At 46.3% G+C, this 18,266-nt stretch overlaps 2 protein-coding genes across 4 annotated transcripts in view; both read right to left on the bottom strand.

Annotated features, from left to right (window-relative positions):
• RUSC2 (RUN and SH3 domain containing 2) overlaps positions 1–4,537 on the bottom strand; it is a 30,144-nt gene extending 25,607 nt beyond the window's left edge. For both annotated transcript variants that reach the window (XM_053448444.1, XM_053448460.1), the window contains exon 1: positions 4,346–4,537. The gene's annotated coding sequence lies outside the window, so the exon portion shown is untranslated. The remainder of the gene's footprint in view (positions 1–4,345) is intronic.
• A 6,185-nt stretch (positions 4,538–10,722) lies between these two features.
• Positions 10,723–18,266, bottom strand: part of LOC128466980 (phospholipid-transporting ATPase ID-like) — a 41,852-nt gene continuing 34,308 nt past the window's right edge. For both annotated transcript variants that reach the window (XM_053448479.1, XM_053448470.1), the window contains 7 exons: positions 17,908–18,091; positions 17,130–17,353; positions 15,986–16,069; positions 15,584–15,829; positions 15,236–15,374; positions 14,529–14,659; positions 10,723–11,477 (listed from right to left, as the gene is read on the bottom strand). In XM_053448479.1, coding sequence (XP_053304454.1) covers positions 11,256–11,477; positions 14,529–14,659; positions 15,236–15,374; positions 15,584–15,829; positions 15,986–16,069; positions 17,130–17,353; positions 17,908–18,091 — 1,230 coding nt within the window. In that variant the 3' untranslated portion in view covers positions 10,723–11,255. The remainder of the gene's footprint in view (positions 11,478–14,528; positions 14,660–15,235; positions 15,375–15,583; positions 15,830–15,985; positions 16,070–17,129; positions 17,354–17,907; positions 18,092–18,266) is intronic.

Genomic DNA, 18,266 nt, shown 5'->3' with positions numbered 1-18,266 from the left:
AGGACAGCGAAAAAATACTACGGGGGATGGGGGTAGTGTAATGTAAGGAAAATTTACTTTACGGGGAGGGTGGTAGATAAATGGAACAGCCTCCCAGCAGAGGTGGTAGAGGGTAATACAGTGAGGGGATTAAACATGCATGGGATAGACACACGGCTCCTGAATCTAAGACGAGACCAAAGACTGATTAAGGTTTGAGTCGTTACAGCAGGAGAAACGGGCGACTAGACGGGGGCCGGATGGGGCCGATCTGCCGGTAAATAAAACAAGAGGTCTGTATTAACCATCTGAGCACCAACAGAGGGCGTAACAAACTGCAGAGTATTGCACAACTCTCCGAACAATGTACCGGCTGCTCTCCAAAGCCCCTGTTTACATGCCTCCAAATTAGATTTAGTTCGCCCAGTCCCTCTTTGGTATCCCTGTTGCCCCCTCTCTCCTCCCCTGATGCCACCTCTTTCCTCCCCTGATACCCCCCTCTCCCCTCCCCTGATGCCCCCTCTTTCCCCCTTTTAAGACTTGGGACGAAGTGCTGAGGCATAGCCATTGGGCGGCGCGGTGCATGCATGCCGGCCCCTTTAATTTCATGAATGCCGGCCTCCCCCCGCTGCCCCCACCAGACATCAGGGAGGGAGTCAAAATCAGTGGTAAGTGGGGGGGGGGGTTGTTAAATGGGGGCATAAGGCTTTTCTGGAGGCAGAGTGCCCCATGATATGCCTTTTAGCCCTCCTAATGCGTTTTAACCCCCTATATGCCACTCTGCCTCCAGAAATGCCTTTTACTCCCCTATATGCCACTCTGCCTCCAGAAATGCCTTATACCCCCCTGAGTGGCATATAGGAGTAAAAGGCATTTCTGGGGGCAGAGAGGCATATAGGGGAGTAAAAGGCATTTCTGGCGGCAGAGTGGCAAGCCTGGGGGCAGATGTGCATAACTGGGGGGCAGGTTGGCAAATAAAAGGAAATAAAAACAAAAAATTCTCAATCATAGCTTTTATTAAATATGAAAAAATAGTTTACATGAATTAATAAAGAAAAGTTTCTTACAAGAATATGGTGAAGAATAATGTGATCGCTGTTTTGTTCCACTGAATAAAATGGAACTTTTTCATCTAAAAATGTTTGCAGTAGCAAATGTTTTAATTCCAAAATCAAAGGGCAGTGTACATGTATGTGTGTGTATAAGGGCAGTGTACATGTATGTGTGTGTATAAGGGTAGTGTACATGTATGTGTGTGTATAAGGGTAGTGTACATGTATGTGTGTGTATAAGGGCAGTGTACATGTATGTGTGTGTATAAGGGTAGTGTACATGTATGTGTGTGTATAAGGGCAGTGTACATGTATGTGTGTGTATAAGGGCAGTGTACATGTATGTGTGGATAAGGGCAGTGTACATGTATGTGTGTGTGTAAGGGCAGTGTCCGTGTATAGGTGTGTGTAAGGGCAGTGTACGTGTATACGTGTGTGTGTGTGTGTGTGTGTGTGTGTGTGTGTGTAAAGGCAGTGTATGCGTATATGTGTGTTTATGGGCAGGTGTGTGTAAGGGTCCTGGGAGGGAGTCCTACTCTTCCAATGATGCTCAGCCAGCATTATGGTGGACACTTGGCTGGCTGAGAATCATGGGAATTTTAGTTCACAGCTAGCATTTGCAGCTTTACTGTTACTGCACTTCCCATGACGCTCAGCCAGCATCATGGAAGTAGTATGTCCGGCTGAGCCTTATGGGAATTCAATGTGTTGGTTATGTTTAATATGCATGACTCTGCTGACAAAAATAAAGTGTGTTTTAAGTGGCGATGCGAGCGCGGCATTTTAAAGTGCAATAAAGTGTATTAAAAAAAGTGTCCCTCTTTCACATTTTGAAATGTTGGGAGGTGTGGAATGTGTGCCGGGTACGAGGGTATCGCAGGTATCTGGCGCACCTCCCTGCAGGGGGCCGAGACGTTCAGTAATAGTGTGAGCACCTGCTCTGCGGGACCTCCGCTCCCAGCAACCTCCACTCACTGCCCCCCCCACAGAACCGGTGAGTGTCCAGCCTGGCCTCCACTCCCAGCAAACACTGAGTCCAGGAGCAACCTCCACTCACTGCCCCTCACAACCGGTGAGTGTGTTCTCAGCCCGGCCATATAGGGGTATTATGTTACAGATACATTATATCAGAGTAGAGGGAGACACCCTCCCGTCCCTGCGAGACACCCTCCCGTCCCTGCGAGACACCCTCCCGTCTCTGTGAGACACCCTCCCATCCCTGCGAGACACCCTCCCGTCTCTGCGAGACAGCCTCCCGTCTCTGCGAGACACCCTCCCGTCCCTGCGAGACACCCTCCCGTCTCTGCGAGACACCCTCCCGTCCCTGCGAGACACCCTCCCGTCCCTGCGAGACAACCTCCCGTCTCTGCGAGACACCCTCCTGTCCCTGCGAGACACCCTCCCGTCTCTGCGAGACACCCTCCCGTCTCTGCGAGACACCCTCCCGTCCCTGCGAGACACCCTCCCGTCTCTGCGAGACACCCTCCAATCTCTGCGAGACACCCTCCCGTCCCTGCGAGACACCCTCCCGTCTCTGCGAGACACCCTCCCGTCCCTGCGAGACACCCTCCCGTCCCTGCGAGACACCCTCCCGTCTCTGCGAGACACCCTCCAATCTCTGCGAGACACCCTCCCGTCCCTGCGAGACACCCTCCCTTCTCTGCGAGACACCCTCCCGTCCCTGCGAGACACCCTCCCGTCCCTGCGAGACACCCTCCCTTCTCTGCGAGACACCCTCCCGCCCCTGCGAGACAGCCTCCCACGGGGCCGCTCTCTGCTCACAGTGATGATTTGGTGATGAGTTAGGGAAGGGGTCTTATCGCTGTAGAAACCAACAAAATAGTCCAATCAGCAAGGAACATTCTATTGGTTGCCATGGTGATAAGGCCATCTTTTACATTTTGCTCCAGAATCAGTTATTATATGTTTCTCCCGTTCTGTACAATAACAGTCCCTCTGAGCCACGCGTGTAACATGGGAGACACAACATGCACAGTGCCACGGTAACACAGTGCGCTGAGTACATTATCAGGGGCAGAGACAGTGCGGGGCATCTGAGAGACAGACAGACATCTGAGAGACAGACAGACATCTGAGAGACAGACAGACATCTGAGAGACAGACAGCAGGGACACGCAGGCCTCGCACGCTGCATCTTACAATCGATCTCCAGCAAACACACAACGAGCTGATGTATCAGCATTAACAACACAACTAACACCCTGTCCTGTGTGACAAACAGCAGGTACACAACACAAACACACAGTGACCTGACACAGACACACAACACAGACACACAACACAGACACACAGTGACCTGACACAGACACACAACACAGACACACAGTGACCTGACACAGACACACAACACACAGCACAGACACACCATTACCCAACACAAACACACACACAGACACACACTGGAGGCTGTCACACACAGACACACACCAGAGGCTGTCACACACAGACACACACTGGAGGCTGTCACACACAGACACACACCAGAGGCTGTCACACACACAGAAACACACCAGAGGCTGTCACACACACAGAAACACACCAGAGGCTGTCACACAGACACACACACCAGAGGCTGTCACACACAGACACACACCGGGGCTGTCACACACACAGACACACACCAGAGGCTGTCGCACACACAGACACACAACGGGGCTGTCACACACACAGACACACACCGCGGGCCGTCACACACAGACACACACCGGGGGCTGTCACACACAGACACACACCAGGGGCTGTCACACACACAGACACACACCGGGGCCGTCACACACAGACACACACCGGGGGCTGTCACACACAGACACACACCAGGGGCTGTCACACACACAGACACACACCGGAGGCTGTCACACACACACAGACACACACCGGAGGCTGTCACACACACACAGACACACACCGGAGGCTGTCACACACACACAGACACACACCGGAGGCTGTCACACACACACAGACACACACCGCGGGCTGTCACATACAATGATGCATTAAACTGTCGATTTTACAGACTGACAGTCTGGGCCCAATACAGCAAAATGACACCATCAACAAAACAACCCCCACCCCCTGCTCTCACCCCCCCCCACCTCTTACACTCACCCTCTACATTCACCCCCACCCCCCCTGCACTCACCCCCTACCCATCGCACTCGCCCTCAGCCCCTGCATTCACCCCCACACCCCTTAAACTCAACACCCCCCCTGCACTCACCCTCACCCCCTGCTCTCACCCCCCTAGCCCCACCACTCAATCCTCCACCCCCTGTACACTCACCCCCGGCACTCACCTCCTCGCACTCAGCTCGCAGGCTGCTCCCCGATCATGGCTGTGCGGATCCAGCATCACATTCCTGGCAGCATCACAGCGCTGGCAGTGCAGCTGGAGTGACGTCAGCACTGCATCTGCCCACTGGGGCTGGGGACCAGGGGGAGGGACACGGGGCAGGGAGAGACAGAGAGGAGAGATGGGGAGAGACACAAAGTGGAGGGGCGGAGGGAAAGAACCCCCCTGGGGTATCGGGGGGACAACAGACAGCAGAGGCAGAATAGGCAGGGTACCAAGGAGGAGGGGTAACAGAGACAGGAGGGGCAATATCAGGAGGATGAGCAGGGTATCAGAGAGGAGGGGCAGGGTAACAGTGACAGGTGGGGCAGGGTATCAGAGAGGAGGGGCAGGGTAACAGTGACAGGCGGGGCAGGGTATCAGAGATGATGCGCTGGGTATCAGAGTACCAGGGATGCAGGAGCTCCGGATAGGCAGAGAGAAGGGGCGGGGACAGAGGGGGTGGCGGTGTGGAGAGGCTGTTAACCCCCTGCATGCTGTGTCAGTGTAACCGAACCCCTCTTTATTTATTCATCTCTCCGAGGCGGGGGCTCCGCAGCTCGAAGGACATTTAACCCTTTGTGTCTGCAGAAGGGCCCCAGGGCTAAGATGCCGCCTCCTGACTACCTGGATTAACCGTTAAGTTGCCAGGGGGTGAGTGGCTGATTTAGGGAGGGTTTAAAACACAAGGAGAGATGCATGTTACCCCCGTCCCTGGTATAATGCCCCTGCCCCTGTGTGGCCCCTGTGTGGCCCCTGCCCGGCACTGTAATCAAAATGCAGATGAACATCATCTTTTAGTGAACAGATAAAAGGTCACCCTGTCCCTTTAATTCATAATAACCTCATCAGCAAACGGAATGGGCCAATCAGAAGGAACATTCTATTGGTTGCTATGGTGATTAGACCACTAGAATTATATATATTTTATTTTTTATACATTACCCTATAGTATATATACCCTTAATGCTGGTGGCGGGTAAATTGCCCCTGTCGGGGTATCAATCTCCAGCATTTTTAGCTCACCTTTTAACCCCTTCGGTGCTGGGGCTGTTTTTAGATTTTTGTTATACACTTTACACCGATACATATTTACAGAACCGTGCGGCCAATCACAAAACAGCAAAAATAAAAAAAAATTAAGGCAGAAAAAACCCTTTTCCTTCAATTACCCTACAAATGCCCCAAAAAATTATAAAAACAACAAAAAATGTAATCATTTTCATAAAAAAGCCCCCATTTGCAGGCAGCCCATGTGACCGTACATGACCTATTGTAGGGTAGACACACAGAAGAAAGGGTTAAATTAAGTTAATTGTGCAAAATACACATTTTCACACGTACGGTGCCCACTGTGGGGCAACCCCTTTTGAGAGATGCAAAATGTGCATCATCATCACTCTGGCTGAGGCTGATGGGAGTTATACTCCACAGAAGCGCAGCGGCCTATTTTTTTTTAATGTAAAAAGGCCGTCTAGTCTCCCTGTTTCTCCTGCCGTAAAGACTCAAACCTTAATCAATATCCCATACATGTTTTACCCCCTCACGGTATTACCCTCTACCACCTCTGCTGGGAGGCTGTTCCACTTATCTACCACCCTCTCTGAAGTTCCTTGGCAGGTATATCGCGTATCACGTGATGCTTTTATTCCGCGGTCGGCCTCCAGACACACGCAGGATGGGTGGATTTTCCTGTCCGGCTTCTAAAAATTCCTCCGAACATTCCTCAAATACGTGTTATTATTTGCACAGGTCGGAGACGGAATTATCGTGCCGGAAAAAACTCAAACCGTGATTGGCTGCTGCATTATTAACCCTTTCAGTGCCCAGCCTCGCACAGGCTCCCTTAACTTTTAAGAACCTCAATTTCTGTCCTTAAGCTTTAAAGGCTCTAAATGCCATATTTTTATAATAAATTAATAAATAATTTTATCAGCTGATCTAAAAAACAATTTTCCCCTAAATGAATAATAATAATAATAAATACATTAACAATTAATAATAATTAATAATGATAATCCCTCCGCTAAACTGCTATGAATTTGGGGATTATTCCCAATAAAAATGATAATATTATTTATTATTAATAATATAATTAATAAAATATATCAATATATATATGAATAATATAATTAATAAAATATATCATTATATATATATAAATAACATAATCAAATATATCATTATATATATAAGTAATATAATTAATAAAATATATCATTATATATATATATAAATAGCATAATCAAATATATCATTATATATATAAATAATATAATTAATAATGACAAATGTAGCCGGCAGAAAGTGCGCCCAATTCTTCTGTCGACTGAATACGCAGTAAAAAGAACCGAGAATTCTCACAGAATTTTAACAATTCCGTGGAATTTATTAATAAGTAGCTTTCAGTGGACATTTTTGTCATACAGTAAGGGTCATATGAAGTTTCAGGAGCTCAGCAGTCCCTTCCTCAGATGGCTCGTTATTGTGCATACTCCGGAGCTCTGCGTGTTACATCGTATCGCGTTCTAATCGCAATGTATCCATTAATATCATTTCACCCGGGAAGGAATCAACCGTGACAATCGTGGCCAAGCAGAACACAGCGGCCCCTGGGAGTTGCTATCATTGCTATCAGGGCCCTGGTGCTCGGTTTAGGTGAGGGCTGTTCGGGGCCCCTGGGTTACCTATGTTTCTGGCACCCGTTGGCGCACGCGCAGAAAAGGGCTCAGGCCCCTAGGCAGCAACCTGGTCTTCCATACTCTGTGGTGCATTTATCTTGGGTGTTGTTCCAGGCCTCAGCCAGCGCAGTGCCCCCTGCGCAGTGCCCCTCACCCAGTGCCCCCAGCCGGCATCCTCACCGCGGGGTGCTGGGGTATGACATCATATACTGTGGCTCCATGACTTCAGGGTTTCGGAGATCCGGCCCGTTGAGCAGCATCACAATGGGGGTCTGAGCCCCCAGGAGGTCCAATATGCTGCCCCCCTGGACCTGCCGCCCATTTATTTTGATGCCGGCCCAGGATGAGTGCCCAAGGGGCCCCGATATAGGCTGCATTGTAGGCAAAATATTCTCTTAACTCTCCCTGAAGAAGAGACCTCCGTGCCCTGAAAGCTTGCTCCTCAGCGAGGAAATCTCTCTTTTATTCCATTTTCATGGAGTTTTTCATGAACAAAAGTATATTTTCTCCGCTTCATTTTCCTGTTTAACTCTTTGTGCCCCGAGGTATGTAGAGTATGCAGCGCAGTATGGTCTGCCGGCGCAGCGAGGGCCGGGACAGAGAGAAGCTTTTATCACATCCTCTCTGATCTATAACCATTAGAGAGACCATTAGTGCAAATCCCCCCCCCGGCCCTGCCCGGCCCCCGCCAGCTCCATTTTCCATCTTCTATCGCTCGACTAGATTAACCCCTTCACTGACAGACAGCCGCGCAACACCCCTGAGCCGCCAAAGATAAAATGTAACTGTAATGACTGCTTTGTGAATCACCTGACCCACAGTCTGCACTTTACAACCCCTTTCATTTCAAATAATAAAGAGATTCTAACGGGATCGCTTGGATTGTTTCAGTGACAAAAACACGTAAAGAAATTTAGTACAGGAGGGATGTTTATTTCAAAAGAGAAGAAATGTTTTAAGAAGCCATCTTTTACTTTATTGACAGGGTGGTAGGTAAGTGGAACAGCCTCCCGGCAGAAGCGGTAGGGGGGTAATACAGTGAGGGGATTAAACATGCATGGGATAGACATACGGCTCCTGAATCTAAGACGAGACCAACGACTGATTAAGGTTTGAGTCTTTACAGCAGGAGAAAAGGGCGACTAGACGGGGGCCGGCGGGGGCCGATCTGCCGGCAGGTTCTGGGTTTTATGTAATTAATGAAATGGTTGTGATGATGCCCCCTAGTGGCGTTAAGGGTAAAAACATGAAGTAAAATTCTTTACTAGAATTCTAACAATGCGGTTGCTTTCCCCCCAAATTATAGAGATTTGGGCTTGGGGAAGGGGTAGCTTGTAACCTCAACTCCCAACACTCTCATCCTTCTGCCTGTATTCTCTTTAATTGTCTGATTGTTGTAAATGTTGCACACGTCATGCCTCCGATCCTCTTATATTGTCAGGCAGAACATTCTAGAAGGATGTCATGGAGATTCGCCAATATTCCTAGTGACGAAGCTGATAACCAGGAAGAGGCGGACAAAGAAAGAAGACAGGGACATAGAAACACCGGCTAAGAAAGTAGGAAGATATTGACAGACAGAGAGAGAGAGTGTGAGAGAGAATGAATGAGCGTGAGAGCATGAATGAGTGAGTGAGTGAGAGCATGAATGAGTGTGAGAGAGAGCATGAGTGAGCAAGAGTGAGATTGAGGGTGAAAGCGCATGAATGAGTGTAAGAGAGCGAGTGTGTGAAAGCGCGAGTGAAAGTAAAAACACTACGAAATGCAAACAAAAATTTTGAGCCCTCTGCTTCGTTTTTGTTTAGTTTTTAATGAAATCGTAAAATTTTGTTAAAATTAAAATTTGGACAAATTTCGAATTTAATCGTAAGGAGTAAGTGGTAGTGAGTAGCAGCGCCCAGCCCAGATCCATCTCCGGCTCCCACTCCGGCTCCCCCTAGTGGCCATGAATTTACAAACAACAAAAAATGATCTATTAAAACATCATTTATTCATCGATAAACAATTATTCCAAATTTATACATTCGGTAAAAAGGAACAGAACGCGTTATTAATGAAACCGCCTTCATAAAAACGTTAACCCTTTAAACAATATACCTCAGTGCTTCAGCTCAATCCCTTTAAATGTAATCTGATTGGTTGGGTTTGTTTCGGTGACCCGAGAAGTTCTTTCATTGGCTACTGTTTAACATATCTTTTTTAGAGAATATGGCACTGAAATGGTTAAACCGTTTATTCTGAGCTTTGTGGCCCCTTCACTTTTCAAACTTTAGTATTTAGTCTGTTTTTGTAAATTAAGAAAACCCCTTTTCCTCCAGAAAATAGCCCTATTAATATGTTAAACGATGATGACACATTAACCCTTTTGGTCCAGAAACCCACAGATCTGCTCTGCGTGTAACTTTTTTGGGGGCATATGGGGGTAGATGCATCGGCTACCTGAAAGAATATGGGGCAGGGTAATTAATGTTATGTTGGAATGAAGTAGCTCAGGGCCAAATACCCCCCAGGCAGGAATATTTTTTGGTGCCCCTTATTTTTTCCATTTTAGAAGAAACATTTAACTGAATAATTGTGTTTACCCCGTTTAATTTATAAAGCTGTTCCCTGCTGTTTCTGTACACATTATCGGGGTTTTTTAGGGCAGTAGAACCCTGCGATCCCCTCATACCCAGCAAACATTCCGACCTCCTAGAAAAGAGGGGCATCAGGGGAGGAGAGAGAGGAGGGGAGAAGGATACCGAGATCAGGGGGGGGGGCAATAAATGACATTTCAAAAAAGCTGGCTAGTAACCCGGCGGTTTTTAACCCTCCTTTGCTTCCATCTGGGGATGTGGGATCCGCGTTCTACAAACAGGGAAAATTCCAGAAAGTTTAAGGGTTTAGTATCTTATAAACAATATCAGCCAATAGATCGTCAGCTCCCCGGAGCAGGGCCCTCTTCTCCTTCTGTACTCACATTGCCAATTCTAAATATTTTTACCGTCCCCTATTGTAACTGCGCTACAGTGTCTGTTGGCACTATATGAATAAATGTAATGTTAACGGCAAGACCCCCGCGGCCGTGTCTACCCCTCTGTATATTTATTGAGAACAGGCGCTGGAGGCTATTCGGGGAATCCAATAGCCAAGTTTAAAAATAATGTCGGCCCCACGTGGTTTATCAAGTGAGATAAAATGTATCTCCTCTGCACCAACCAACGTAAGTTAATTAGGTTTCCTGTACTGAGAGCGTGGTAGAGAAGTGGAACAGCCTCCCAACAGAAGTGGTAGAGGGTAATACAGTGAGGAAATGTAAACATGGATGGGATAGGCATACGGCTCCTGAATCGAGACCAACGAAAACATTTTTAAGGGGTCAAAGCTTTAGGGTGTTTTACCTGCACATAAAAATCACCCTCTTTGCCCCGAAGAGCTTGCAATCTAAACACTGGAATATCACAGAGACAAACAAAATAATACAGAAAGGATTCAGGAAATTCCAGCTTTTTCCTAGCCGGCCGGTATAAGGATTCGTGTGGCACTTTTTGAAGGCAAACTGAAGGGGGTTTTACTGAAAGTGTCCAAGTTACCCCCAAAACCACTCCGCAGCCCAGTAACCCCCCCCACCCGCTTTAACCCAACGGCAACAATTCATATAAAATACGAAAAGATACAAATATTTCCACAGGCTTTGGTTTTTTTTGGTTTGTTTAAATAGAAATTTTGGCAAATATTCTTCACATTTATTTTGAGTCGTAATTAAAGAAATTAAATTAAAGGCAACTATAAAATAAATCAGTGCGACTGTCTCCGTGCGTCACAGCGGTCTCTCCGCTTTTATGATTCCGCTCCGGCGCGGCGTCTCACATGGCGCGTCGGAGGATGAGCCTGAATACTAGAAACGTCCAATAAAAGCGCAGTTTAATACTTTTTTTTTTATATACCCCTGGGTTTATATGAATATAAATTTCCACGACCGTTTACCATTTCTGCTGGGCTGACCATTTAAATATGGAATTGTTGATTTGGACCAATTTTCAGAAGTGAATGATGCCACAACCAAGATGGCCACCGGCGAGAAATACTTCCACACAGTGGCGCCATATAGATTGCCCCTCGTTGCGTTATTCTCGCAGTGGATTGGACCCGCGGTAAAGGCATAAACGGCAGAGTAACCAAGGCTCCGGGAATCGCCCGCGGTTCTCTTCGCTCTCAGTAATAGTTTGTGTTGCGGCTCCTGTCGCTCGGGGTAAATTTGCCCGTTTGGTGGAAGGGAATCTTGGGTCGGAAGTTCCTGCCGGACATGATGAGGTCTCCGTATCCCTGTTGGTGGGAGAAGGCGTAGCCAGATCGGCGGGAGCTGGTGCGGCGGATCTTGGCCCTGTGCGGAGGAGGCGGGGGCCGCTTCTTGGCCTCTCTGATTTTACTCTGCACCTGTGCATCGAAACAAAAAAAAATATTTTATATATAAATGACATAAAAACAACCTAAAAAACAGTCGTCACAAAAATTATAAAATTACATAAAAAAAATAAATTTCAAATTTGTAAATAAATATCTGTTTCTAAAACTAAAAGCCACAAAATTGAAAATCTAGTCCATATTTTTTTAGTGGCTGTTTTTTTTAATGGCTGTTATTTTTTTTTAATGGCTGTTATTCTTTTTTAGTGGCTGTATTTTTTTTTTAGTGGCTGTAATTCTTTTATAATGGCTGTTATTTTTTTAGTGATTGTTATTTTTTTTAGTGGCTGTTATTTTTTTAGTGATTGTAATTTTTTTTTTAGTGGCTGTTATTTTTTTTAGTGATTGTTATTTTTTTTAGTGGCTGTTATTTTTTTTTAAATGGCTTTTTTGTGGCTGTTATTTTTTTTAGTGATTGTTATTTTTTTTAGTGGCTGTTATTTTTTTTTAGTGATTGTTATTTTTTTTTAGTGGCTGTTATTTTTTTAATGGCTGTTTTTTTTTAGTGGCTGTTATTTTTTTAGTGATTGTTATTTTTTTTAGTGGCTGTTATTTTTTTAGTGATTGTAATTTTTTTTTAGTGGCTGTTATTTTTTTTTAGTGGCTGTTATTTTTTTAGTGATTGTAATTTTTTTTTAGTGGCTGTTATTTTTTTTAGTGATTGTTATTTTTTTTAGTGGCTGTTATTTTTTTAGTGATTGTTATTTTTTTTTAGTGGCTGTTATTTTTTTAGTGATTGTGATTTTTTTAGTGGCTGTTATTTTTTTAGTGGCTGTTATTTTTTTTAATGGCTGTTTTTTTTTAGTGGCTGTTATTTTTTTAGTGATTGTAATTTTTTTAGTGGCTGTTATTTTTTTAGTGGCTGTTATTTTTTTTAATGGCTGTTTTTTTTTAGTGGCTGTTATTTTTTTAGTGATTGTAATTTTTTTAGTGGCTGTTATTTTTTTAGTGGCTGTTATTTTTTTTAATGGCTGTTTTTTTTTAGTGGCTGTTATTTTTTTAGTGATTGTAATTTTTTTTGTGGCTGTTATTTTTTTTAGTGATTGTTATTTTTTTTTAGTGGCTGTTATTTTTTTTTAGTGGCTGTTATTTTTTTTAATGGCTATGTTTTTTAGTAGCTGTTATTTTTTTTGTGATTGTTATTTTTTTAGTGGCTGTTATTTTTTTTGTGATTGTAATTTTTTTTTTAGTGGCTGTTATTTTTTTTAGTGATTGTTATTTTTTTTAGTGGCTGTTATTTTTTTTTTAAATGGCTTTTTTTTGTGGCTGTTATTTTTTTGGGTGATTGTTTTTTTTTTTTTGGGCTGTTCGCATGGTATATTGATAATGTGGGTTTCGGATATATTTATTGCTTATTTTCATTTGTAAATACAATAAAATAGGTCTATTTAGTGTAAATAACTGTATAGCACAGGATCCGGGAGTCGTGGGCTATCATATATATATATATATATATATATATATACACCCCCCACACAAGCAATGTGTTTTAAGAGATGGTAGAGTGAGGACGTTTGCTTTGGATACATGGTATCCAGAGCCTCACTTTGTGAAGGGGGGGGGCATAGAAGGCAGTATGTCCCCCCCCCCCGGCCAGCCATGAGATCCGCTACCAGGCTCACAGCCAGACAGACATACAGGTAGAGCACAGACACGAGACCCAGCGGATTCATGCGCGGCTGAGGTTAGCAGGAGTTGGTTTTTTTTTTGTTTTTTTTTCTTTTTCTGTGAGTATGGTATCTGTGAATGTAAGTGTGTTAGTGTAAGTATGGTATCTCTGAGTATGGTATCTGTGAGTGTGTGTGAGTATGGTATCTGAGTGTGAGTGTGGAGTATGTTATTGTGAGTCTGAATTGAATTATTGTGAGTGTGGGATGTTTGAGTGTGGATTGTTATGAGTTTGGGATGTGTGGGGTGTGTTTGTTAGCACGAGTATGAGATATGTGAGTGTGGGGTGAGTTAGTGTGAGATCTGTGAGTGTGGGTGTGTTATTGTGAGTATGGGATATGTTAGTATGAGTGTGGGCGTGTTAGTATGGTATCTGTGAGTGCGAGGATTGTGAGTGCGGGGTGTGTGAGATGAGTGAGTATGGGATGTGTGTGGTGAGTTAGTGTGGAATCTGTGAGTGCGCAGTGAGTATGAGTGCGGGGTGTGTATCAGGAGTTGTTTTTTCTTGCTAGTTACCCCCAGAGATGATTAAATAGTTATGTTTGCTTCTCCTTATCGTTAGAATGTTGGCTGATCCGCCCGACGCACTTCACAGCGCAGACACCACGAGTGCCGACAACATTCTAGAAAATCCAGGCATTCTGTAGGGGGGGTTACGGTGCGGGGGTGCTGTAGCATTTATAGGAAAATAGGTGTTTTTGCCATGTGGCTGATATCAGGTGCGTGCGAAAGGTAGATTATACCAACCCTATACCCCAAACCTCAACCCTAACCCTCAAAAGCCCCAACCATATACCCCAAAACTCAACCCCAACCCTCAAAAACCCCAACCATATAACTCAGCCCTCAAAAACCCCAACCATATACCCCAAAACTCAACCCCAACCCTCAAAAGCCCCAACCATATACCCCAAAACTCAACCCCAACCCTCAAAAACCCCAACCATATAACCCAACCCTCAAACCTAACCCTCAAAAACCCCAACCATATACCCCAAAACTCAACCCCAACCCTCAAAAACCCCAACCATATAACCCAACCCTCAAAAACCCCAACCATATACCCCAAACCTCAACCCTAACCCTCAAAAGCCCCAACCATATACCCCAAACCTCAACCCTAACCCTCAAAAGCCCCAACCATATACCCCAAACATCAAACCTAACCCTCAAAAGCCCCAACCATATAACCCAACCCTCAAAAACCCCAACCATATACCCCAAAACTCAACCCCAACCCTCAAAAACCCCAACCATATACCTTAACCCCAACAAAACGAGTTATGATGCACTTAGTTACTAAACCCTCCAGACTCCATGTGACCCGGTTTGACGTATGAATCAGTAAGCGGTTACCTTGTCGCTGAACGTGGGCTTCAGCTGCGACCTCAGGAATCTGTAGGCGATCACCGGTAGGACGCAGAGCACCGTGGTCAGGAAGATGGCCAGCCAGATACTGGGCTGATTCAGAGTATTTCGGGCCGTTCCTTGCAAAACAAAAAGCACGGAAATAATTGGTCTTATCTTGGGAGCCGTATGCCTACCCCATGAATGTTTGAGTTCCCTGTATTAGTCTCTACCAACTCCGCTGGGAGGCTGCTCAATTTATCTACCATCCTCTCCGTATGTACCCAAAGCTCTCATACAGAGAATCCCGTGGCTCCTGGACGATCATATACAGACACCAGAATTTACCCAGAAACACCGGCTGGGCTGCGAAGACACCACTTTGGGTTTAAGTCCGGATTGGCCTAGGGTGGCAGGTCCGGAGGGAGGTGGGGGGTCCAGCTCCTCTGGGGCAAATGATCTCCCTTGAAACCGGCCCATTTACACTATGCGCATCCCAAAACAAAGATGGCGGCTGGAAAGGTAGGTCCTGAGGGGCAGCTTAGACGTGTTGCCCTGGGTCAGGCAGCACTGACTATTTGTGACACCGCTTAGTGGACCAGTGTTCATAGGGGAAGATGTGAAGTCACATGCGCATTCAAGGCCTCGGAGGTCTCTTTTCTAGCTGGAAAGTCTTCTTCACAATGGGCAGAATATAGAAAGTGGTGTCTGCTCACCTATAAACGGGAAGGAGGCGGTGAATATTAAGTACATCCCGTCGCTGTACATGGTGAACGTGATGGCAAAGTACACGGCCATACTGCCCCAGATGAAGAACTGGTTCACAGCCGTCCAGTAGCCCGTGTCCAGGCCGATCTAGAACATAAAGACGGGGTGATTAGAACAATCAAGAATGTAAGGGCTAGAAGAAGGAGAGGCGAGGGACAGCAACTACAACTCCTATCACGCATTACCCATCATCAAGCTGGGGGGGCTTATCTATGAGATAAAAATCTCACATATGGCATCAATTTTAATGGCCATGGATGGGGTGAAATTAACCTGTTCAGTACTAGATGCCATACCTGGGCAGATACAACCAGCACGAGGCAGGTCTGGGCCATCAGAGCGAAGGACTGGTAGTCGGAGATGGCCTTCCCGTCATCCCTCACCGTGTCGTAGAGGGCGCCGTACGGCACAAAGAACAGTATGAGGGAGCTGTACACCCCGTGGATCACGCATTTCACAAACTCCTTAATGTTAAAGTAGCGGTTTCTCTGTCCCGGGTCATACAGCTGCGGGTACTCCATGCTCCAGCGGTCATCGACGTCCTGGGGAGACACAGAGAGATCGGGGCGTGGGCACACGAAGGGTTAAGGATTCTCTTTCTAACACAAAAGATATATTACAATATGTATTAAATGTTAATGAATAGAAGTGAGGGAATAAGGGGAGATTCGTGTCTAAGGGGTCATCGCAGAATTTACCTGGTCAAAGAGACTCATTCCAAGGACGGGCAGCGAGGTATAAACCAGATTATAGAGCGTGATAAACCATTCGTCATAAACGGTCTGTGATCATAAAAACAGGAAGGACATGTTCATTAGTACCGAACCACACAACGGGAGAACACCGCGTGACATCAGAACATGAGAACAGCACTGCGTGACATCAGAACATGAGAACAGCACTGCGTGACATCAGAATCACACAACAGAACATAAGAACAGCACAGCGTAACATCAGAACAGCACTGTGTGACATCAGAACATGAGAACAGCACTGCATGACATCAGAATCACAAGACAAAACATGGGAACAGCACTGCGTGGCATCAGAACAGCACTGCGTGACATCAGAATCACACAACGGAACATAAGAACAGCACAGCGTAACATGGGAACAGCACTGCGTGACATCAGAACAGAACTGTGTGACATCAGAACATGAGAACAGCACTGCGTGACATCAGAATCACACAACAGAACATAAGAACAGCACAGCGTAACATCAGAACAGCACTGTGTGACATCAGAACAAGAGAACAGCACTGCATGACATCAGAATCACAAGACAAAACATGGGAACAGCGCTGCGTGGCATCAGAACAGCACTGCGTGACATCAGAATCACACAAAGGAACATAAGAACAGAACAGCATAACATGAGAGCAGCGCTGCGTGACATCAGAACAGCACTGCGTGACATCAGAACATGAGAACAGCACTGCGTGACATCAGAACAGCACTGCGTGACATCAGAACAGCACTGCGTGACATCAAAACTACCAAACACCAGGAGGCACCAGAAGCACCCAGTGGGGGAGTACATGCCAGAACATTACAACCACGGCCCGGTCATCAGAACCACAACATGGGGACATCAGAACTTCAGAATGGAGTCAGACGCATCACAATCCCTCCATGAGGACGGGAACCTCCCTCATGTCTCTCCACCTGTCCATGGACCAGGACATCACAGAACCGCACGCTGGGGCCCACAACAGGCACTAGGTGGCAGCACCGGACCACAAAAACAGCTGTCCCCTGTCAGTACAGGAGATCACTGCCTCTCACACTCACCGAGTGTCCACCAGCACCTGTCCTTGGCACAGAGCTCGCACTCACTCACCTGGGCAGAGAATCCGCAGAAGAAGCCGTACCAGAAATGGACCAGAGTGAAGGTGAAGTTCTTGTAGAAGAAGTAGCGCAGGAACCTGCACATGCGGATGTAGGACCAGCGGCCATGGACCAGCAGGAGGCGCTGCAGGTACCGGAACTGAGCGAAGGAGAAGTCACTGGAAAGGACGGCCTGCATGCCTTCCTGCCCGCTGATCCCAACGCCGATGTGTGCCGCTGCAAAGGAAAGATTGTTAGCTCCTCAGCCTAGCCTGTATTGTAAAGACAACTCTTGAACGCAAACATAATCCAAACGTGTAACAAAAATATTATGCTAACGTACCTTTTATGTCTAAAAAAAAATAATAATTCCATGTCTGCTTCCACCAATGGGAAGATCAGTGTATTGGGGAGAAATAATCATGTAAGAACAGGAAGTTAGGATGACCGCTCCTACGGTATACATATATGGTGGGCTTATAATTTAGGTCTGTGTCGGGGATGCAGTGACCTCTAGACTATCTTGACTGTTGGAGGCCCAAGATACAACTGCCATGGGTCCCTATGGGAAGCCTGGACCCAGGGCACCCACTCCTTTGCCCCCCCCCCCATAAAGAGGACCCTTCTCCAGCATTTAGTTCTTTTAGGGGCAAGTTCAACAAATTTCTGTCTAACAAGATGAATACTTGTAAATGCCATGTTGTGCCTAGAGCCATTAACCACAAAATATTACCCCCGCGCTCCCCCTTTCCCCCGACATATCCCGCTTGGAACATTCCACCGGGACCTACTCTTGATCATGCTGACGTCGTTGGCTCCGTCTCCGATGGCCAAGGTCACTGCCTTCTTATACTTCTTCACCAGCTGCACCACCTGAGCCTTCTGCAGAGGGGTCACCCGGCAGCAGATCACAGCCTGGCACATGCAAGCCGTCCTTAGCAGCTCAACCTCCATTTTCTCCTCCAGGGCATAAGCCTGTTGGGTCAAGGTGGTAAAAATCAGCGGGCAACAGCGGGGACAATCAGCACCGAAACCCAACCGACCAAACCCCTGAGCCATAGAAACAGATAACTCAATGGCCGGTAAGAACCACCTGTCCCATTTAGTTTGTCCATCAGGGTCATAATGTCCACCTTGTCTAATGAAAATC

Source organism: Spea bombifrons, chromosome 1, assembly GCF_027358695.1.
Source record: "Spea bombifrons isolate aSpeBom1 chromosome 1, aSpeBom1.2.pri, whole genome shotgun sequence".
Taxonomy (NCBI): Eukaryota; Metazoa; Chordata; class Amphibia; order Anura; family Pelobatidae; genus Spea; species Spea bombifrons.
This window is presented reverse-complemented; position numbering and strand designations above follow the sequence as displayed.